This window comes from Mercenaria mercenaria, chromosome 12 (genome assembly GCF_021730395.1).
Source record: "Mercenaria mercenaria strain notata chromosome 12, MADL_Memer_1, whole genome shotgun sequence".
In the NCBI taxonomy this organism is placed as follows: Eukaryota; Metazoa; Mollusca; class Bivalvia; order Venerida; family Veneridae; genus Mercenaria; species Mercenaria mercenaria.
Window position 1 is genome coordinate 34,017,972 of NC_069372.1, and position 25,462 is coordinate 34,043,433.

Consider the following 25,462-nt stretch of genomic DNA (forward strand, 5'->3'; position numbering starts at 1 on the left):
GATGACGTAGTTACCGATAGCAAAATATAAAACTTAATAATTAAGGCAGCTTACATCCGGTACCAAGTTACAAACGCTTTTCAACTTGGAATGAAAAAAATAGTAATAAAAACCAATTTACTCATATGTGTTTCTATGACATAATATATCAGTAAACTAAGTTTCAGAGCCTTCTAAAATATAGCAATAATCTTGTTGATGTCGAACGATCTGGTTAAAGGGTATGCCAAATCGTGTTGTTGAAACTTGTTGTCTAACTGGTTTAAATAAAAACAGATTGGTGAAATAAAAATAGCAATATCGAATATCCAATTATATAAAAAATAAACGTGAATGGGCAGCCTTCAGGTCTTACATTTAGGAAGATCTAGTACTTCAGTCTGATTGACCAATTTTCACCCTGTGTTGACAATAATATTTATAACACCTATTTACCAGCAGCACATCCCTAAATTGATTTAAATCTAGATAATATAATCAATATTTTGTGGATTTTGCATATGGCCTCATGTTAATATACACATCATAATCTTGTGACATCACAATGTAAACAACTGTCACTGTAAACAAATCATCTCTTGATACTAAACATTTTTAAATGTATCTTTTATCATCTGCTCAAATAACAATATCGTCTGCGTACAGCACACGAAATGTGTTATCTCATCTTAGTTATTAAATGCATCAAACACATGTAAAGTGGAATGATCTTCAATGTCAATTACAATTCATTAACTATAAATTATTCTGAATGCATCTAAAAGCTAATATTTTACTCTATTTTTCAGAAAAATAAACTTAAAAAAACGTTGTCGCACATATATTATGTATCAAGACGGCTTTAAGTGTTTTGGGTTTTTTAATAGATCTTTTGACATCCGTGGCCCAGTGATCCTCGGTCTTCCTCCACCATCAAAAGCTGTAAAAGTCGTAATGTGACCTAATTGGTGATTGTGTGACTGCAAACCAAACAAACAAAAAACTTATAACAGTGATCAGTTAAGCAATGTTCATGAAAATATTAACTAGCACGCACGTGTTTTTCCTTAAATACACACATTGTATTATATACAGACTTTGCGAAATGTTAACGTCTTTACATTTCAATTAGAATGCAGGCCCATATATTATTTTGTGATATTCTATTGAATAACTGTTCAATGTCATATGAGTTTTGGCCGTTTCGATCTTATTCCATGACTGCTATTTCATCAATTCACTGAGTTGAGATATAGTGTTGATTGTAGAAACTCCTTCTGTTATGTATACCATGTCATATATTGACGAAGTAGCAAACTTTTATTGTTGTTATTACAACATTGATCAAAGACTTTGCAAATGCTTATATAATTATAGATGACTTCAATATTTTTACTGCATCTTGAAAGTAGGTGTGTGTTGTTTACAGATACAGAAAAATCAGAATAGCAATGATCAAGATATACTTAAAGTAGCTCTGCGCCTTTAAAATGGCGTAATGTCGTTTCGTTCATCAAGATAACGTAGAATAAAGCCTGGACTCGGCATATGAAAATAATGTAAAGAACCCATAACAACAACTGAGTAAATCTACTTTAACGGATACGATATTATCTTTTAATAGATATTATATTAAAACATACTTAGAAAAAATAACTTAAAATTAGCTTTAAATGTTGGGATCTTTTTAATAAGAGCAAATATCTGAAAAAAAAAACAAACGTATGGACCTATTCAATATATAACAATACACTCATTTACCACTGTGACAATTCATTTATTTCTATCTCTCGTACATCGTAAAAAATCTGTTTGCGAAAATGTGATCAAAATTGACTTCCATTATAAAAACTTGTGTGAGGTCCAAATACTACATTGTAGAAAAATATCCGTACGTGCAAAACTACCTTATCGAAAGTAAATCGTTCAAAATTACAAACAGTAACAATCATAAACAGTATAAGCGATACAAGTTTTTTATTGAGCTGCAAATGTTATATCGAAATATATCCTCCGCGGCGTTTCGAAATTGCCATAAGTGCTGCTGCTACGATCGCATCTGCTCCGGACACCAGGGCTAGGTAGAAACAAGCGTGGAATTGGAATTGTGAGCTGGATTTGTTTTCTTTCACTCCAAAGACAATTACAGCTACGATCAGCACAATGCCTTAAAAGAGAAATCACTTTCGTTAGCACCAATCAAAACACAAATTTGTTGTGATGTAAAGCCGATTTCATAGAGGATGTGTAATACGATATATTTACATTCACTTTGTGTTTTTTGTAAAAAAATGTGTTTACTTTCATACAAACAACATTGGTGCAAAAATATCAAGGGTGGCGATTTCCGTAAGATTTTATTTTGATGTTATTCATATACAAAAACAAGAGTGCCAGAATGTCACAATATATGCCCGTCACAGCAAATTTCTTTACACTAGCAACTGTATTTGCAAATGGAATTTTAATTTTGTGGTTGTTTAGTAATTATTGTAATTCTTTTGTTTTTCTAAATCCACAAAAAAACTCCTTAACAGGTAGAGATACCTTGATATACACCTACAATTTGAATGTAACATCTATGTTGTACCACAAAATAGTGGTCCTGGATTTTCCCTACGGTCAATTATAAAAAGGTTACAAAATAAGTTATTTATATTAACAACTAAGAGAAGTTTATCTTTAAAAAAATAAATAAAAGAATAGAAAAATCCCCCCAAAAAACTGTAAGTCCACTCAAAAATCCTTACAAAGTAGAGATAAGTCAAAATACACCTCAAAATTGGATGTAACATGCATGTTGTACTACAGAAAAGTGGTCTCGATTTTTCCCTTTGACTAGTAATGAAAAAGATACAATATAAGCTATTTAAAGTAACAACGAAGGGAAGTAATTCTAAAGAAGGGACCTACGCATGACACATGTCTCATGATGATGACATTGTACAGTTGTGCCAAGTTACATCAAAATCACTACATGCATGAAGAAGAAATGCTTCGGACAAAGTCATTCTTGTATCTGACCTTTGGCCTCTAAGTGTGACCTTGACCTTAGACCTAGGCACCTGGCTCTTGCGCATCACACTACGTCTCGTGGTGGTGAATATTTGTGCCAAGTTATATCAAATTCTCTCCATGCATGAAGAACAAATGCTCCGGACAAAGTTTTCATTCTTGTATCCTTTGACCTCTAAGTGTGACCTTGACCTTAAATCTAGGGACCTGGTTCTTGCGCATGACACACCGTCTTATAATGGTGAACAATTGTGCCAAGTTACATCAAAATCTCTTCATGCATGAAGAAGATATGCTCTGGACAAAGTCATTCTTGAATTTGACTTTTGATCTCTAAGTGTGACCTTGACCTTAGACCTAGGCACCTGGTTCTTGCGCAGAACACTCCGTCTCATAATGGTGAACAACTGTGCCAAGTTTCATCAAATTTCCTGCATGCATGAAGAAAATATGCTCCGGAAAATGTTTGTGGACGCCGCCCGCCCGATCGCCCATCCGCCCGCCAAGGGCGTTCCCATAATACGTCCCGTTTTTCAAACGGGCGTATAAAAATTTAAACACCAATGAGTGGTTCGAAAACATTTTTAAAATTTTGACACCTAAATTTCAAAAAGATCATTAATTCAAAGCTAAAAGTATTTTTCGTCGATAAAGATCAGAGCTGAATCGACACGACTATATGATTAGTCCTGGAATATAACCGTCAAAACTCACAAAAACCAAAATAACATTTACTTCTAGGCATAGGATAGTTTCTTTCAAAAATTGATAAAAAGTGAGTAGCCTGATATTCCTATAAACAATCAAATATATTGTGCAGATGGTATTAAACCGTTGCAACGCTTTTGTAATAATGCAGAAAATGTTCTTTCTCCTTGCATTTTTACTAATATCTTACTTTTATTTTCCCCCACTTTATCATTTTAGTGTCATATACATGTTCATTGTATGCCAAAGTTGATGGATTGATGGAAATTGACTGGTTGAAAAAAAGCTTGATCTGAACTGTGAGCGAGTAACTTTAAATACAAGAAACTATATGAAAGTATTCGATACGAAAATACAATTTTCAAGATGAAGAAAATATAAAAAAGATTAGTAAAGTCAAACCCGTGTTAAAGATCACCACTGAACAGAGACCACCTGGCTCCAAAGATCACATGCCACAAGGGTGGTCTTTATAGACAGGTATGATTGTACAAGTATTATTTTACTAATTTTAAAGACAAATTCATTTGAGTGGTTTAAGTTATAATACTCAAAATTTTATATTATTTCCCATTGTTTCTTTTGACATATATATTTTACTACACTTTAAAGAATATGTTTTATCTAACGTTATCATAATGGAACTACAAACCTCCAAGTACGGATGTGAACATAGCACCATGTAACAGGCTTTGTTTGGAGTCATCTTTGCAATAAAGACATCCAAGGAAAGTACTCAGAGCCAGGAATAGAATTCCCAGAATCATCAGAGCTTGAACTGACTTCCACCAATCTGGCACTAAGAAAATAAGGAAAAAAATGTATTTAATGATGACTACAATTTGATGTGCCATATTTGTATTTATAGACAAACAGAATATTTTATCTTATCATATCTTAATGAAGTCTTGTTATAAGTGATGCACTTTTGTGTAACCGAACTTTTTTACTCAGCACTTGAGAACTAGAAGACTAAATTGAGTTGTTAGCTCACCTGAGCCATAAGCTTTTGGTGAGCTTTTGTGACCGCTCAATGTCCGTCGGCCATCGTGTGTCGTCCATCGTCAGTCGTCCGTCGTGTGTTCGTCAAAATTTTCTAAAAAATCTTCTTCTAAAAAACCACTGTGCAAAATTACACAACACTTCACAGGAATGTTCATTGGATGGCCCGCTTTCAAAATTGCTCAAAGAGTTGAATTTCATGCAGAATTCTGGTTGCTATGGCAACCAAAAGGAAAAAGAAACTTTAAAAATTTTCTTTTCAAAAACCGCAAGGCCTACAGTCTTGATATTTGGCATGTGACATCATCTTATGGTCCTCTATGAAGATTGTTCAAATTATGCCCCGGGGCTGAAAAGAGGCCTCGCCCCGGGAGTCCCTAGTTTTACATAGACTTGTATAGGAAAAGCCTTCAAAACCTTCTTATCTGAAACCGCAAGACCTAGGCGTTTGAAATTTGGTATGAAGCATTGAATTGTTGTCCTCTACCCAAATTGTTAAATTATTACCCAAGGGTGAAAGTAGATCCTAAAATAAAATCTATATAGTATAAGTCCACACAAACCTCTTTACCAGGTAGAGATAAGTCAAAGTGAACCTAAACCTTGGATGTAACATGCTTGTTACATACCAGAGAAATGTAGTATCGACCAGTTATAAAAAGGTTACAATGTAAGCTATTTATAATAACAACAAAGGGAAGTAATTCTAAAAACTAGATGTGTGTCCATAGGACACAGGTGCCACCGCTCCTGCCACTGTAACATGGTTTAATGACTCAGGTTAAACAGTTTTTAAGAGGTTTGCAACACAAACTTTTAAGAACCTTATGTGTATTTTTCACTTAGTTGGCCATAACTCTGGTCAAGCTGAGTAAAATTCTAAAGAGAACACTTCATAGGCTATAAAACAATCCCCTAATGTTTTATGATTCTAGGTCAATAATTTACATGTTTCACAAACATATTTTTAGTAAGTCTGGACAAGAAGCCTGGTCTTGTGTAGTGAAATAATGAATGTAGGTAAAATATCGTCGCACCACGAAATTTTACGCACACCTATTTCGACGCCATTTTTGTTTTGACCTCGTTCTCGATTAACTTGGGGTTTCCGATGACGTAGTTACTCGGTGTAATGACAGAAAACATCATGGTTAATTTTACCGATAAAAAGGTTGGAAAGTTCAGGAATTTGAAGATATTTATCAACTTACATTTACCCTATACATGATTTTTAATGTTTCTACTAATGCAAATTTTCATCCATTTTAAAAACGTCCCTGTGGAAGCTTAGATTAAAAAAGTTACTGGAAATTTTGTTGTACGTCTGCAGCCAACTTTGGTGCTATCAAGGTCACATCACTGCCACGTGACATATGTAATCGCAATATTTTATGCACTGTTTTGGAAGGTGTACGCATTATATATCAATGCGATCATTACTACACACTTCATTTTTTTTCTCTTGTCAAGTAGGCTGCGAACACTGGGTTCATCTAAAGTTTTGTATAAAACAAAATGTGCCAAATTCCTCTGTAAACACTACAGTCCAGAAAAATGAAAGAAAAAACATCAGACATTGTGTATTAAAAAAGCAAAGTGATTATTTATGTTCTTAGCCCCTTATGTTGATGAATGTTTAAATGTTTTCAGATTTATTTATATCATTTGGCCTTTAATATTGATTATCTACTTGCATCTGCTTTTATGTCCAGTTTTATTGCAGCATCCATGACAGTTATGGTGTAGCGCATTACTTACAGTGATTGCACAAATATTTAAGCCAATCAAAAGCTTCGTAACAAGTATCATGTAAGATGCGTCGAAACAGGTGTGTTAGAAAAAGTATGGCCGATCACACTAGTTGTTGTTAACCATTTGATTGTCAGTTGTTTAGAATAAGGTGTTATTGGTATGATTCAATGCATAAAAGGTTAGTGTACATGCAATATCTAATAGAGTCACGTATGTTACTGAATGAAAAAGCGCGGCCATGTTGCTTGTTATGTGCGTCGAAACTGGTGAGTCTGGGATATTTTTGGACCTACGCGCGACAAAACATTAAAATGACAATTTTTCCTAGGTCAAGGGCCATAACTCCTACAATACTGAATGAATCCGGACGCGAAACCCCAGATGCACAACTGCACATGCTGACCAACATTCCTATAAACTTTGGTGATTCTAGGTCAAATACTTTTTGAGCTACGCGCGAAACAACATTAAAATGACCAATTTTTAACTAAGTCAGTGGCAATGACTCCTATAATACTGAATGAATACGGACGCGAAACGCGAGGTGCACAACTGCACATCCTGGCCAACATTCCTGTAAACTTTGGTGACTCTAGGTCAAATACTTTTTGAGCTACGCGCGACACAACATTAAAATGATCAAATTTTTACTAAGTCAGGGGCCACAACTCTTACAAGACTGGGTGAATCCAGATGCGAAACCCCAGGTGAACAACTACACATGTTGACCAACATTCCTGTAAAGTTTTGTGACTCTACGTCAAATACTTTTCGAGCTAGGCGCGAAAAAACACTAAAATGACCAATTTTTACAAAGTCAGGGGCCACAATTCCTACACGACTGAATAAATCCAGACGCGAAAGCCCTGGTGCACAATTACACATGCTGACCAACATTCCTGTAAAGTTTTGTGACTCTACGTCAAATACTTTTGGAGCTAGGCGCAACACAACATTCTCTGAAGTACGGACGGACAAGAGCAAATCTATATGCACCCACCACTCAATTTTTGGCACACCGAGAATGCCTCATTGTGGTGAATATTTGTGCCAAGTTACATCAAAATCGTTCCACGCATGAAGAAGAAATGCTACGGACAAAATCATTTTTGAATTTGAGCTTTGACCTCTAAAGTGTGACCTTGACATTACACCTAGGGACCTAGTTTTTGCGCATGACAATCCTTCTCATAATGATAAACATTCGTGCCAAGTTACATAAAAGATCCCTCCAGGCATGGAGAAAAAATGCTCCGTCATTCTTGTATCTGACTTTTTGGCCTCTAAGTGTGACCTGTATCTTAGATCTAGGGGGACCTGGTTCTTGCGCATGACACTCCGTCTTAGGGAGGTACACATTTGTGCCAAGTATTATCAAAATCCCTTTAAGGATTCTTGAGTTTACAGACTGAACGGGACGAAAGCCCTTTTCCCTATTGACTTCCAAGCGTGACCTTGACCTTTCAGCTAAGGGCTCGGATTTTGCGCATGACACGTTTTCCGGGAATATCCTATTGACAGTTGATCTTAAAGTGTGACCTTGATGTTTAAGCTAGGGTTATGGGTGTTGCGCATGACACGTCATCTCATCATGTGGAACATTTATGCCAAGTAATATTGTAATCCCTTGATAGATGATAGAGTTATTGACCGGACAGAAAAAGACATGTTGACCTTTGACCTCCAATTGTGACCTTGACCTTTGAGCTATGGACCGGACACGAAATAGACCTTGTTCATGCCATGTAAACACCTGACTGCAAAGTGTGACATTGACATTTAGTTAGGTGCCTGAAAGTTGTGCCTGAAACATAGTCTTATTATGAGGTACATTTGTGCCAAGTAATTAATATTGAAATCCCTTTGTGGATGGCAGAGTTATGGACGGGACAGAAAAAAAGCTCTGTTGACATTTGACCTCCAATTGTGACCTTGACCTTTAAGCCAGAGGTTCCGGTTTTGCGCATGACACGTCGTCGCATCATCGGGAACATTTCTGCCAAGTAAAATTAACATGCCTTCATGAATGACAGTTATGGACAGGGCACGAAATTGCGGACGGATTGACGGAATGACGGACAGAAAAGCGCATTCCTATAGTCCCCGAAACTGATTTTCAACCAGTAGGGGACTAATAACAAGAGGGTCCTTGACCCTATACGCGCTCACCTGTGTACAAGACTTCAAGTGTGTTTGTTTAACGTAATGGTACAAATACAGATTTAGGTTTCATCTATGTTAGCCCATATTATATACATGTCACACACTTTCATGAACCTAGGGCAATAATTTGAACAACTACTTATGGATTCAGAGAAAATATTTTCAAAGTTTCTTGTATATAAGCCTTTGGAATGTACATTTCATAGACAGGGGCGTGGCCAATTTTGACCTTTGAGCAATAACTTGGACAATTATGGTAGAAAACCCTTATATCGCATGGCAAATATCAAAGCTCTAGAGAAAACTACTTTTAAAGTATAATAGCTGAAAACTTATTTTCAACCAAAAAGACCAATATGTTCAATGAACCGGAACCATTTGAACAACATTGAAAAAGATCTACATAGAGATGATTTGTGTAAAGTGTCATCAAAATCTATTCAGTGGTTTTGGAGGATATGTTGAAGAAAGAGTTGATAAAAAGTAGCCACGCCATCTGGCGGCCATGCTTTTTAACTGATCAGAAAAATGTTTTTTTCACGAATCAAAATATTTTGAATAATATTGGTAGAGGGTCATACAAGGATCATTTATGTAAAAATATTTTAAAATCAGACCATCGGTTTTGGAGGAGATGTCGTTTAAAAAAAATATATTTTAGCTCTAGCTGCCCCTATGTGTAACCAGGCGGGACCACCCAAGCAATATTCGGGCCAAGTTTCATCAAAATCCATTCTGTGGTTTAGGATGAGATGTCGTTTAAACATAACTGTTGACGACGGACGATTTGACGCACGGACGAACGATGGACACAACGTGATTACAATACCTCATCATGAGCGCTTTGTGCTCAGGTGACCTAAAAACAGAAGTCGTAACTCGTATCCCTCCGACTCAGGCTCCTGTAAAGATATTCTGAGACTGTATCTTGTGTCTTCTTACCATTCAGTTATTTTGGTGGAGGATTAGTCCTTTTAGAATTTTTTAACATGAGAACTATACAAATCATTAGAACTTACAGCGCAAATGCCAAAAAAATGCAGATATAGTTTGACACAGTCTGTTCTTCGATGTATTGGAAAGTGCAACACCAGGAACGCGAACTAGCCCCGGTTCTTTAATTGCCAAAATAATGCCAACATTAATACGATGTTGCTTGCTACTGATGCCATATGTTAACAACTTTACTCGAACATGACTTGTAGCATTTACAGAGCTCAGTACATCATTTAAATATGTTCGCATTAAAAAGTTTTGCTTTGGCCATATTTTGAGATGATATAAGTTCGAGGATTTTATATTTGGTCCGAGAGCTCACGGACTTTTATCGCAACAATTGTGGCCAAAAGAAGTTTACACATTTTTGGAAACAACATTTATATCCTCTATAAAAATCCATTTCTTAAGTGTCAGAGCCGGGCCTATCTTTATTTTGTTCAGTTACCTTTGTGATAGTGGAGGTAAAACTCGCTTGAAAAAAATATAAGGGGTAGGGTAAAGTTAACGTCTACCAACTATTTCACTGTTTGATAACAGTAACTATCTGATTGTCAGTAAATGTATATACGTCAAACAATCTTTAAAATACGTTTGTTATCATAAGTCACTTATCTTTATTCATGTAATGTGTATATATCAGCCAAAGACCGAAATGCAAATCTTATGGCAAAATGTCAAGGTCAGCCCTGATAACTGAAGGTCAAAGTTCATTTTCATGCAAAAATGTGAAAAATATTACCGTTACTTTTTCAAATCTGTGTAATATTTCTTAAAACTATTAGTCGCTGAAGTTTAATTCGGCTAAATGTTTGCATGTCAGGCAAAGTCAGTAGTGTAAATGTAACCCCAAAACTACAAATATAATCACCTTTTTGTAATAATTTTTAATTGTTTAAAAGTATTTGTTTTAGTAACTGATCGTAGTTTATTTTAAAATATGTCAAGGTCAAATTAAAGGTCAGGAGTCATTTTTGTGTAAAAAAAATCATAATGTAGCATAGGTACTCATTCCTTTGTTCAAAAATAGCTTGGTGCTATTTTTCACTGTTAACATTTTTAATGTATACATGTCATGCAATGTCAGCAATGTAGGTCCTATCAAAATCAATCAAAGGCAACCCTATTATTAAAGGCCAATGGTCAAATTTCTGTGAAAATTTGCAAAATAGAGTACTTTTGCAATAATTGTGCGCTGTTGTTTTAGGGTATTTTTGTCAAAACTAGTAACTGATCATTTTATATATAACATAATGAAAAGATAGTCAAGGTCAAACCTGGCAGTAAAGGTCAATAGTCATTTTCATGTAAAAAATCAAAATACAGCATATTTATTTTATTTTCTGCCTGTAAAAATCATCTTGTCATTTTTCATTTAAATTATTTTTCTTATGTATAATTGTAAGGCAATGTCAGCAAAGCAGATCTAATTTCAAAAACATCGAACAGGAAAAAGGTCAAATTTGTGTGAAAGATCGCGAAAATGGCATTTTTGTGATAATTGTTATTGTTTAAAATTAATTTGTCATTATTACATGTAGTAGCCTATAGTTATCCCTTGAAGTTTCATATATCAATGTCAACGATGAATTCAGATATCATCAACAATGAGTCTAGATCAGCCCTGATGTTAAAGGTTAACATTCATATTCGGATAAAAATTCAAGATAGCACTGTTATTTTATTTCTTTGTTCAAACATATCTTGTCGTTGTAACTCATTGATGTATTTTTAATGTTTACATGTTAAACAATGTCAGCAATGAAGGCCATATACCAAACACCATTTACCAACTGTTAACGTAAAAAAATGGTTAAAGATCAAATTTGCAGTGGAAAATCTCCAAAGAAAGAATACTTTAGTAAAAAAATTGTATTGTTCAATACTATTGTTTTTCATTTTTAGAGTCTAATCATTGTTAATTTTATTACATATATACATACATATGTCAGAGATGAAAAAGTCATCACAAATGAGTCAGTCAAAACGGATATTAAAAGTCAAATGTCATATTCACGTGAAATCGTAAAACGCCATATTTAATGATTTCTCTTAATTATTACATGTACATCATTATCAGTCACTCGTCAGTACCTATTTCAAAGTCATAACACTGTTGGCAAAGACTTGTTCATAAATCTAACTTTATCAACTTTGTTTAAAATAATTCACGAAAAACAGCTTGTAATTATTAAATTATTAACTTGTATTTTTTAAAAAAGATGCGTCAAGGACACCACACCTACCATTTAAGACATTTCCATAACGTATAAATCTAAAACCAGACTTATTTTACAATTTTTTGTTCAGAAACATATAGTGGTCCGTTGCCGAGTGGTTAAGATCACTGACTTTAAATCACTTGAACCTCAGCGATGTAGGTTCGAGCTTCAGTTAGAGTGTAGAATCATTCATGTGAGGAAAGCATCCAACTGACTTTCAGAAGGTCGTTTTTATCTACCCATATGCCCGACTGTAATAAAATAATGTTCAGAGGAGCACACGGCGTCTTCCTCCACCAAGAAAAGCTGGAAAGTCGCCATGACATATAATTGTGTCGGTGTAACGTTAACACCGTATTTCCAACCTATGTCCAAGATCTTTTTTTATGAAATGTTTATAACACAGATTTAACCTAAAAGCCACATTTTTAGATTTTGACATTTAGATGATGTTTGATCTTTAAATAGTAGTTCTACCTTGACAAATATTTTTCGAACAGTACAAAATCATAAATAACAAGAAATGTCGATTTTTGTGATTTAACTTGTACGAATACCTTTGACTTTAATGTCAGATTAGATCTTTGAACCCTTCATTGATTACAATGTCATGACAAAAATATGTTGAAATCTCTACAGATAATGTCAGATATGTGTTTAAAAGTGATGAAATATAAAAAATACATTTTGTTTTAGATTTTTAAGATGACATCTGACTTTTAACATAAGGTTTGATATTGACCCATTTCTGGTAACATTTTCTTCGATGCCATTATGGGTCATATATACATTAAAGACAATACCGATCAGTTAATAATAATGACACAGAATAATTTTGAACGTTTTTCGCTGCGATTTTCTTAAACAATTTTGAACCTTCGTTGCTGACAAAAAGAATTAACATCAATGACTTATTAAAACAAGGTATTTTTGAACAAAGAAATAAAATAATAGTGTTATCTTTTGCAATTTTAGCCGAAAATGAATTTCAGCCTTCCATATCAGGGTTGATCTACATTCATGTCTGATGATATTGGCCCATATATATGAAACTTTAAGGAGCAACTGTAAATCACTAAACAATATAAGTTATTACAAAAAATGCAATTTTTGCGATCTTTCACAAAAATTTGACATTTTATCTTTTAGAAATAACTTTTACCAATCACATTTTTAAATTAGATCTGCGTTGCTGACATTGCATTACAATTATACATAAGAAAGAATTATTTTAATGAACAAAATGACAAGGTAATTTTTAAAGAAGAAATAATGAATATGCTGTATTTTAAATTTTAACATGAAAATGACCTTTGACCTTTAATGTCAGGGTTGACCTTGACTATTTTTTCATTATTATTTCAACAGTTTTATCATCTGTTATATATACTTTAAAATGAATGGTGATCAGTTACCAGTTTTGACAAAAAATACTCTAAAAGAATTAAGAAAACTCACAGCAAAAATGCTGTTTTTGCGAATTTTAAAACAAGTCTGATCTTTGACCTTTGATAATAGGTTTGCCTTTGACTGATAGGGATAAGATCTACATTGCTGTTATTCTTGACTTGTATACATTAAGATAAATTGTTAACAGTGAATAATAACAACATGCTATCTTATAAACAAAGAAATGATTAAGTATGCTGCATTTTGACTTTTTTACATAAAAAAGACCCCTGACCTTCAATACCAGGTTTGACTATGACTTATTTTCGATGATCTCTTCCATGACAGTCAGATGTATATAAAATAAAACAAACAACGATCAGTTACTAAAATGACAAAACAAAAATTTTTAAACAATTGAAAATTACTACAAAACAAGAAGGCCATAAAGGCCCTGTATTGCTCACCTGACCTATAGACCTAAAGGTCATCAAGATTAACATTCTGACCAAGTTTCATGAAGATACAGTCATAAATGTGGCCTCTAGAGAGTTACCACGCTTTTCCTTTGATTTGACTTGGTAATCTAGTTTTTTACTCCCTCTGACCCAGATTTGAAAGTGACCTATAGATTATCAAGATTAATATTCTGACCAGGTTTCATTTAGATATGGTCATAAATGTGGCCTCTACAGTGTTGACTAAATTTTCCTTTGATTTGACCTGTTGACCTAGTTTTTAATTCTACATAATTTAGATTCATACTGGATTTTGAGATCATCAATATTAACATTATGAACAAGTTTCATGAAGATACAGTCATAAATGTGGCCTCTACAGTGTCAACAAGCTTTTCTTTTGATCTAAACTGGTGAGATATTTTTTATTCCCAAATAACCCAGTTAATGAGGGTAACATTCTTACTAAGTTTCATCAAGATTGGGCCAAAATTGTGACCTCTGGAGTGTTAAAAAGCTTTTCCTTTGATTTGATCTGGCGACCTGGTTTTTGACCCCAGATGACCCAATATCACATTCGTCCAAGATTTTATTGAGGGTAACATGCTGACAAAGTTTCATTAAGATTAGTCCAAAATTGTGACTTCTAGAGTGTTAACAATCGCCTCCTTTGATTTGACCTGGTGACCTAGTTTATGACCCGATGACCCAATATCAACACTTCCAAGATTTTATTGAGGGTAACATTCTGACCAAGTTTTATTAAGATTAAGCCAAAAGTGTGACCTCTGGAGTGTTAACAAGCCTTTCCATTGATCTGACCTGGTGACCTAGTTTTTGACCCAAGATGACCTAAGATTTTATTAAGAGGAACATTCTGACCAAGTTTCATTAAGACTGGTTCAAAATTGTGACCTCTAGATTGTTAACCGTCAAATTGTTGACGACAGACGACTAACGGACGGACGGACAACGGACACAGGGCGAACACAAAAGCTCACCTTTGAGCACTTCGTGCTCAGGTGAGCTAAAAAGGTGATATTACTGCAACATTTTACACATATTTTACCTTTGATATTATAGTTAACATTGAATGTTCAGAGATCAGACATGCATACCAGACATTTATACATTGAAATCAATTTATATCCATGACAAGACATCGGCAAGATATTATTAACAAAGAGAAAAGTTAAAGAGATATTCTTTGTATTCTTTTACTTGAAAATGGAAAATGACCTTTGGCCTTTATATTTGTTATTTTGCTGACAGTAAGCTATTAATGAGTTTTTCCACACAAATTTGACCTTTGACCTTTGGTATTAGCTTTACCATTGGCAATTTTGGAGTAACATCTGCACTGCTGACTTTGCCTGAGATACAAACATTAAAACGAATTAATTTCAGCGACTAAATCTAATAATTTTAAGAAATATTAAACAGATTTGTAAAAGTAAAGTTAATATTTTGCATTTCGGACTTTGGCTGATATATAAAAATTTCATAAATACATTTTTACATAAATTTGACCTTTGACTTTGAATATTGACCTTCATTCCTTTTTGATGAATTTCTTATTGCTGACATTGTTTGACATATATACATGTAATAACAATCAGATAGTTACTGTAATCAAACAGTGAAACAATTCATAGATGTGAACTTTACCCTACCCCCTTATATTTTTACAAGCGAGTATAAACTTCTTTTGGCCGTCAGTTGTTGTAATAAAAGTATGTGAGCTCTCGGACAAATTGTAACGATTAAGCAAATTATTTGTGATGTCTCATATCATGGATGAACATAAACAAATGAAAGCTATCTTACCATTCTCTAAATTTGCGCATACATATGGGTTTGCAGTAGAATCTGATTTGACACAAGTCTTCCATAAACCGGCGTATACAGTAATTGTTTGGCCATAAATAGTTTCTTCAAGATAAAGCCAGGGCGGAATTGAAGTACTTATAATACTGACAACAGTAGCTCCTAGACAACACAGAATACCGACTGCAAGCACTTTATTCATCTTTGAGTATACCTTTAAGAAAACAAACACATCTAAAACAATCTGCATTTTACCAATACATATATAATATAAAAACGATTGATAGGCTTGCCATCCGGGTGAATAGGAATGTTTTGATCTCATTTGCATAGTATGTCATCGAATCACCATGCTGTAACATGCTAAAAGCACTTCTCATCAAAATGTCAGTTCATTTGCACTTCAATAAAATATAATTTAAGAAAAGATACAGTGACTGAAGGAATCTGTTACTTAAACATTACCTGTACTTTCATTTTAATTTGATACAAATGTAGGAACAATGGTTATCATGTTAAGTATCCATCGCTATGATTTTTGTTTTACAAGTACAAGGTACTTCCTTCTTTCGGTTGCAATTCCTTTTTGCAAAGTATCAAACTTGACAGATGATTAGGGTGCATTAAAAATGGAAAAACATACAGAAGAAATGACAAAAATATTTGCTTGCAATTCCAGAACAACACACTGATAATAGACCTACGCATTGTTTGAGTGCAGCCAGGTACATACCTTTATGAAAATTACATATTTTTCATGCAATACATTAAAATGTTAAAAAATATACATATCTTGTATTCTTTATCAATGTTTCTTTTATCTTCTTCTTCCGTGGCACTGATTAGGTTTGTTATGTTAAATAATTGCAGTAATTATGCTCTTTCATATTCATATCAATTTGGCGTTTTCATATTTATAGTTGTACAAATCGAATTTTCAACTAATAGTGGTTCATATTGGTACCTTTTTTCTCTATGTGTATCATAGAAAATGTGTAATTTTCATTAATGTTATGTATCTTAATCAAAATGCCGGAATTGCCTATTTATGTTTTGTTTTTATTGTCTTTTGTAACATATTTCGATGGATGCTATAATTTATCCCAGCGGTCTGGATAAAAATACACTAATATCATAATAGACAAGAAAAAGTAGCAGAATGCGATAACCCTAAAATGAAAGTACTTAAAATGCTGTATATATGGTTTTCTAAATGACTGCTTGTCAAACGGATTTTTGTAGCGAAATGCCTATAAATTCGCAATGACTATTATATAAATTTTCCTAAAGCTATCTGCTTATAACAGTGATTTGAAAGAAATGATTCGAAGAAGAATAGCATATAAAAGAATCAGAAGAATAGTATAAATACACAGCAAACAAAATGCCTGAAATGTAAGTACAGGCATTCTTAAAACATACACCTGTGCAAAACAAGTGAATGAAGTATTGCCATGCAATACAAAGTCCCCTACTGGAAGGCACCTAATTTTCTCTACTGCAGTATAACATAATGAACTGATATCTGTCAATGATGTATAAACAATATTGTACTATATATAGAATATGTTATAACAACACTTGGATTAAAAGGTGCATATATAAAAACCCACAGTTGTTTTCATATTGAATTGTTTTGGCTGATTATAAAAATGTTATCATATAAGTTATTTATAGTAACAACAAAGGGAAATTAAAAAAAAATCTAAATAATATAAGTCCACAAGAAACTCTTTATCAGGTAGAGATAGGTCAAAATACACCTAGAAATTTTATGTAACATGTTACATACCACAGAAAAGTGGTTTCGATTTTTCTCTACCGCCAGTAATAAAATAGTTACAATAAAGGGTGCCTCATGGTGGTGAACATTTAGTCCAAGTTACATCAAAATACCTCCATGCATGAAGAAGAAATGCTCCGTACAAAGTCATTCTTGAAATTGACCTTTGACCTCTAAATATGACGATGACCTTAGACCTAGGGACCTCATTCTTCCGCATGACAATCCGTCTTATGTTGGTGAACATTTGTGCCAAGTTACCACACAATCCCTCCATGCATGAAGAAAAAATGCTCAAGACAAAGTCATTCTTGTGTCTGACCTTTGGTCTCTAAGTATGACCTTGACATTAGACCTTGGGCCTAGGTTTTGCGCATGACATGTTGTCTCATCCAGGAGAATATTTGTGCCAACTGATATCTAAATCCTGTTTTGCATGATAAAGTTATAGACCGGACAGGAAAAAATTGTCCTTGACCTTTAAGCTAGGGTACTGGGTGTTGCGCATGACACGTCATCTCATCATGGGGAACATTTATGCCAAGTAATATTGTAACCCCTTGATGGATGACAGAGTTCTGGACCGGACAGGGAAAAAAACTTATTGAACTTTGACCTCTAATTGTGACCTTGGCCTTTAAGCTAAGGGTCTGGGCTTTGCGCATGGCATGTTGTCTCATCATGGGGAACACTTGTGCCAAGTAATATTAAAATCCCTTCATGGATGGGAGAGTTATGGACCGGACAGGAAAAAAAGCCATGGTGACCTTTGACCTCCAATTGTGACATTGACCTTTAAGCTAGGTGTCCAGGTTTTGCGCATGACATGTCATCTCATCATGGAAAACATTTATGCCAAGATATATTAAAATCCCTTCATAGATAGGAGAGTTATGGACGGACAGGGAAAAAGCCCTGTTGACCTTTGACCTCCAATTGTGACCTTGACCTTTAAGCTAGGGGTCCGGGATTTATGCATGACACATTATCTCATCATGGGGAACATTTGTGCCAAGTAATATTAAAATCCCTTCATGGATGACAGAGTTATGAACCGGACACGAAATTGCAGACGGACGGACGGACAGACGGACGGACGGAATGACGGGAAAGTGCATTCCTATAGTCCCCGAAACTGGTTTTCAACCAGTAGGGGACTAATAAATCTACTATGATTTTGGAAAAAGCTTCAATAAGCATTAATTTGCTTTCAGCTTAATCCTTTTCATCTTTGTTGTGTTCAATATGTTTTCATGTAGCTGTATATAGACGAATAAAATATGTTTAAACCACAATATGGCTGAAAGCAATCAACATGGCTCATTATACAATCAATATGGCTGAAAGCAATCAACAATCAATATCGCTGAAAGCAATTAACATGGCTTATTACACAATCAATATGGCTGAAAGCAATCAAATGAATATGGCTAATTACACAATCAATATGGCTGAAAGCAATCAACATGGCTAATTACACAATCAATATGGCTGAAAGCAAATTAACATGGCTAATTACACAATCAATACGGCTGAAAGCAATCAACATGGCTTATTACACAATCAATACGGCTGAAAGCAATCAACATGGCTAATTACACAATCAATACGGCTGAAAGCAATCAACATGGCTAATTACACAATCAATACGGCTGAAAGCAATCAACATGGCTAATTACACAATCAATACGGCTGAAAGCAATCAATATGGCTAATTACACAATCAATACGGCTGAAAGCAATCAACATGGCTAATTACACAGTCAATAAGGCTAAAAGCAATCAATATAGCTAACAACGCAAATAGCGTAGCTTTTGGTTGGAAGCATATGAAGACCGCAGATTTCGACATTCTGTTCTCTAGGGGTGAACAGACCTTTAAGTTCAAAGCCACTGTGACATTGGCACTTGATTTTTGCCACTTGTGTCAAGCGTCCTAAAATTAAGAGACGTTATTTTCTACCCAGTTTTAATACAAACATTGAAATAAATGAAGGCAGTCTCGTGTGGTCAAATACTTTCCTGACGATGATATTTACAACTATACAACAAGATGAAAGGTGGACAATTTAGAGCCCCTCCCTCCCACTCTACTAAATAAATGTGAGTTCACAACTTCATCTGCAAACTTATTAAGTCAATCTCTTTTCAGTATAGTTTTAAAAACATAAGAAATAACTATCTTACACTGTATAAAATGTGAGGTGGAAACTCAACTTACTACATACTGCGCTTCATTCATTTAATAAAATGTTTAGACGTTAAACGAATTGTCTTGGCCTAATATAAGTTACTGTCAACGTGTATGTCTCAATTTTCTATGCAAATCATGTATAAATACCAACATTGAAATACAACAAAATACAGTTGTTCTGTGGTGTGTCTTTAGGAATATATGTATTTTCTTTCCTATATTATGATAACACTGTTATTACCCTAAGGGATATAGAACATTCAAAGACTATAGTTTTCATATTTACCAGATAACTATTGACATTCCCTGTATATCGTAAATATGTTTCTATCTTTAGCGGGACTTAACAACATTACGTCAGTTCCGGCTTTGTATTTCATTTGTTGTTGTATTGAGAGACCGCTATGATATAGAGAATTACGCGAGATTGTCATTTTCATAAAGGCCTTAAGGCCGAAACGTTAATGGAACAGAACTGGGTGAAAACTATAGTCTATAATTATTATGATAGTTATGAAGCATTCTGAATAACACTTTTCCGGTATGGAAATCCTTTAGTTTAATTTTGCTAAGACTAATGAGTGTTGTTTTTGCTTTTTTGTTGTTGTTCTTTTATTTTTGTTCAAACAACAACCATTTCCTCGTAGTGGGTGAATTGTAATCGCAGTCACGTGAAATTCTTCCGGGATTTTGACTTAGGTAAGACCATTTCATCATTTGACAAAAGACAGCAATAGAAACTCTATGTTTATAATAACGTTATGTATATTGATTTGCACTTACGTTTTCTGACATCTGAAAAATATACCAAAAGTAACCTATATGCTTTGATCTATATGATACTTTATCTACTGCCGAAATATCACCATGTTGATATCGTAATAGTAGCATATAAATGTGCAAAATATTGTCTGAACGCATGAAAGAGTACTTTAACATTCATTTTCCCAACAAATATATAAACAAAATATCAATAGATAATTTCAAATGTTTAATCAATGTCTGTCCCGATTCGAATACCTAATAAATAATACGTAGCATAATTATCATAACAGTGTAGTATTTAGTTGTTGCTTTATATCGATTGTTGCGTTATCATTGAGATGGTAACACTTCTTTTCTTGTTTTGTTTTTTTAAATACTCTCATTTACTGTAAATATGGGATACTATTGTATTTTATACAACTGAAATAGTTACAATACAATTTTCCTTTTCCAAGATTAATAAAAAGAGTGGAGAAAACAGGAACAGGAAGACTATTAACTATTGACATATTGATATATAGTTTTGACTTGAATAGCAAGCCTTTCAACATGACATTAGATATTAATCTTCTCAGTCCAGAGCGAACTTGCGTTTATACCAAATTAAATTTATAAATTACCCAATACAATTTTCTTTTAGTTCATACCGAAGAGTATTCCTCCGGTAAATAATTGATAGAGGTTCTATAAGATTTTCTATAATAATAAAGGCCTTTACAAATTTTACTTGATAAAAAGAATCCTTAGGTGCAAAAATATTATCAATGTTCAACATCTGATTCATCACACGCTATTTTGAAAATAAAATATTTTGATTGACCCACGCGACGATTTATAATGCCATCATTCATCATTTTTTCCTTCTATTTTCTATATAAAATGTGTAAACATCACATATACGCATTTGCTTAAAGCAACCCATTTACATGAAAGCTAAGGCGCAAGTGATTTCTTACTCTCAATGAATGTATCTTTTAAATGATATACCGTACATTTCATTTTTGTAAAAAAAAATGATGAACCCACAGACGGTTTATTTCCACTGATTTTGAAGAGAATTATCTTCAGCGCGAAGTTGTTGACGATACAATAATGTCGCGTAAACATGCGGAGGTTAAAGTAATGTTTTTGTTGTAGCGTCATATGCAGACTATACAGTAATTACGGTGTTCCGTTTGGTCAATCGTGACTTTTTATTTTATACTAAACCGCGGTACACGATGGTACGATGACGAAAACGCGATGGCGCGATGGCACGATGATGAAACAACGATGGTACGATGGTGAAAACGCGATGGCACGATGATGAAATCGCGATGGTGCGATGGTACGATGGTGAAATGTCGATATAATATCGCGTTTTCACCATCGTACCATCGCGTTTTTACCATCGTATCATCATACCATCGCGTTTTCACCATCGTGTCATCGCGTTTTCATCATCGTACTATCGCGTTATCACCATCGTACCATCGCGTTATCACCATCGTACCTACGCATTTTCACAATCGTACCATCGCCTTCCGGTGGTCATGCGCAGTGATACAGAATATATGTCAGTAAAGAAAACAGGCTTGATACAATCTCATTTTCACATTGCACTATGTACCTTCTACATCCTAACAAGAATAAGCTGAGTTTGAATAATATAATGTGACTATTACACCCAGTTTTTTATTTACTTTCGTGAATACATAAAATACAAAGGACGTGGCCTTGAAGATTTTACAGTTTAAATGAACTGAACACTGAACATTTTGTAAAACATTTTGTAAAACAGTAGAATCTAAATGGTAAATTTCGTCTCACAAAATACATTGAGATACATTCATCTGTTGTTGACAAAAATACAAGTGTACTGGACTACGCATTTCTAATCGGAAGGCAATGGTACGATGGTGAAAACGCGATGGTACGATGGTGAAAACGCGATGGCACGATGGTGAAACCACGATGATACAATGGTGAAAACGCGATGGCACGATGGTGAAATCACGATGGTACGATGATGATAACGCGATGGCACGATAGTGAAAACGCGATGGTACGATGGTGAAAACGCGATGGTACGATGATGAAACCACGATGGTACGATGATGATAACGCGATGGCACGATGGTGAAAATGCGATGGTACGATGGTGAAATCGCGATGGTACGATGATGAAAACGCGATGGCAAGATGGCGTGATGGTGAAACGCTATGGTACGATGATGAAAACGCAATATTACATTGACATTTCACCATCGTACCATTGCACCATCGCGATTTCATCATCGTGCCATCGCGTTTTCACCATCGTACCATCGTTGTTTTATCATCGTGCCATCGCGTCATCGCGTTTTCGTCATCGTACCATCCTGCATCGCGGTTAAGTATTAAATAAAAAGTCATGATTGTCCAAACGGAACACCGTAAATAATGTCGCGTAAACATGCGGAGGTTAATTAAGAAATAATAAGTATGTTCCTATATTTTATCAGTTAATAATATATGGGCAGGAGTTTGGATGCGTAATAATTAAATCACGAGTGCGTAGCACGAGCGATTTAATCATTCGCATCCAAACGACTGCCCATGTTTTATTAATTGATAAAATTATTGGAACATATTAATCATTTCGATTCTTATAACGCAAATAATTCGCATTTTACAGTACTACATTTTCAGCGTAATACGTCATTCGGGTCATATGCTGTTACAATTTACCCCCTGTGGTTAGAAAGAGTTGCATAGCCAATGGAACGTATAGATATTTGTTTCTTTTTATCAGAATTTTGAGAAGTATTTATAATTTAGTAATCTAACAGCTCGCAAACTAATTATGAAGAAAATCATCAAATTTGGCGAGTTGATCCTGTGTTACAAGTTACGAGCTTAACTTTATATAACGTCACATCATTATGACGTCATACTTTATATCATACATTTATGACGTCACCGCTGAATCTTAATTAAGCTTATTGAATTCGCTAGCAGAGATCGAAACGTGTTGTACGGTCGTACACATAAGTCAGTATGACTTTTTATCATACTTATGTTTTTGAAATGTTGTTTTCAACCGTTTGGCTCTGAAATAATTTGTATGTAATGGAACTGAGGTAGAATCTCTTATGCCACACTCACAGGGGGTGAAATGTAACAGCCAACCATATTTTATCGTAGATTCATGTATAGGCGATTTCGCTATATTTTTCTATAGCAATTGCTGCAGATTGTGTTAGAAATCATGATAAAGCCTCATGCAAGGTTTCATCAATTTATATCAAAAACGTTTTGAGCTAGGCGTGCCACAAGGTGAAAATGTGCATTTTTGACTATTTCAGGGGCCATAACTCTGAAAATTGGGGCGGGGCCAGACGAAATATAGGAGGTGCACAAGTTCATATCATGATAAAGACTCCTGCAAGGTTTCATTAACTTATATCAAATATTTTTCGTGCTAGGCGCGTCACGAACTTCGGACGGACGCACGCACGCACAATACCAAATCTATATGCTCCAACCAGTCATGGGGGAGGGGGGCACAAAAAGGAAAAAATGTACGATTTACTGAAGCCGTATAAGTCCAAAATGTTATAGATATAAAGTATGTTTTTAATTGCAAACCCTGATATTGTAATGTCAATCAAGATTTATAAGTACTTTCGAGTTTTTGATAAGTGAATAATCCCATTTTTAAACATACACAATGTAAATATGTTAGAAATGTCACCCTTCATAAAATATGAGTTGGGAAAACATGTGTTCTTTTCTTGGGTCTGCGCATACAGCAAATGTAATAAATTTACAAGAGACATCGATTTCGAGTCTTCACTTTAAAATCTTGTCTGGCTGTCCGCATGCATTTCATAACAATGCTATTATTACAAATGAATGAGAAAATAAGGAATGATCATATTTAAACACCACGTGTAAATAGTTTAGCTGAAAGACACACGCAGACAGCAAATGTAATAAATTTACAATAGACAACAATTTCGGTGCGCATGCGCGGCGGATATTGCGGTGGTGTCAATATATTCAAATTGAGGCCCGTCACGGTTGTTAAACTACAGGTTAGATAATGATATCAGATATTGGAAAAATGTAAAAAAGCATGATAGTAATTCATATAGGATATGTACAGACAGATGACCCTGCGACAGAAATATGAACCGTATACATCGTTCCTTGTTGCAGTAAATTTTATTACTAAGAATACAAGTTGTTTTTTATGTAAAAATGAGACATATAGATCTAGCGAAAACCTTATTATATTTCAAATTTCATGACAAATAACTTGTTTTATTTTTTATGAAAAGTCCCTTCTTTTACATAGTTTGTTACTGAAGTGACACGTCAGTCAATTGCGACTGAGCATGAAAATAATATGAAATTGAAATAACACGCCAAACATGCAGATGACAATACCCTGAGGTAATAAAGATCCGGCATCGCAATATCATCAATAACGATCGGCCATTTTGATACCATATATGTGGAACCGAAATACTAAATTGCCATTCCGATGCATGCATATCGCAGTCAATGTCCTAGCAGAATTGTCCAGCTTGTAGTGTCAGACAACCGCAATGCAGACCGAAAATATAAAAATAAATGATGTATATAAATATTTCACTAAACATAAAGCTGTTCTACGCTTTATGGCGGAAAAAATTCACGAAGATCTGAAGCAAACGGCTGTTATTACCATTTTCATAATAGTAAATCGGCCTTGGTTCGGAACAAGATGTGAAAGTATTTTGAATAAAACACCTTTAATTGAATGTGAATAGTTTAACTGAATACACAAGGTGATTTTAAGAATTTAATTCAGTTTATGCAATAGAGCTACCCAATTCAATATTAATTAGAGCTATATTGACTCTGGTATTCATGATATTCTTATAAATTAACAATGAAATAAATTCTTAAAATCCTCCTCTTGAATAAATCAGAACATGCTTCATTTCCGCATTATCAAACATTTGACTCAAACAACTCTAGCCCTGTGGTCGGTTATATGGCGCACCTAAGAATTAACTTAACTCTATCAAATAAAATACGCAAACAGTAATTAGAATGTATCTCTTACAACAAAGAACATCCTTTACTTCATATGTATGCACGTTTTCAAAGAAAATTACGTTCAAACTTACTTGCAAAACGTCTAAACACACCACCCTCCGATCTGAATCTGTTTTCTTTGCCGGTAATATGGCACACG

The 25,462-nt window shown here is 34.4% G+C and overlaps 1 protein-coding gene across 1 annotated transcript; it reads right to left on the minus strand.

Moving 5' to 3' along the window:
• Positions 1 to 1,735: 1,735 nt before the first annotated feature.
• LOC123534410 (claudin-18-like) lies at positions 1,736 to 25,462 on the minus strand. The gene is made up of 4 exons (XM_045316646.1): positions 25,395 to 25,462; positions 15,512 to 15,725; positions 4,355 to 4,501; positions 1,736 to 2,146 (listed from the first exon to the last, which is right to left on the minus strand). Exons 2-4 carry the CDS (start codon positions 15,711 to 15,713, stop codon positions 1,974 to 1,976), a joined length of 522 nt encoding a protein of 173 aa, XP_045172581.1. The 5' UTR covers positions 15,714 to 15,725; positions 25,395 to 25,462; the 3' UTR covers positions 1,736 to 1,973.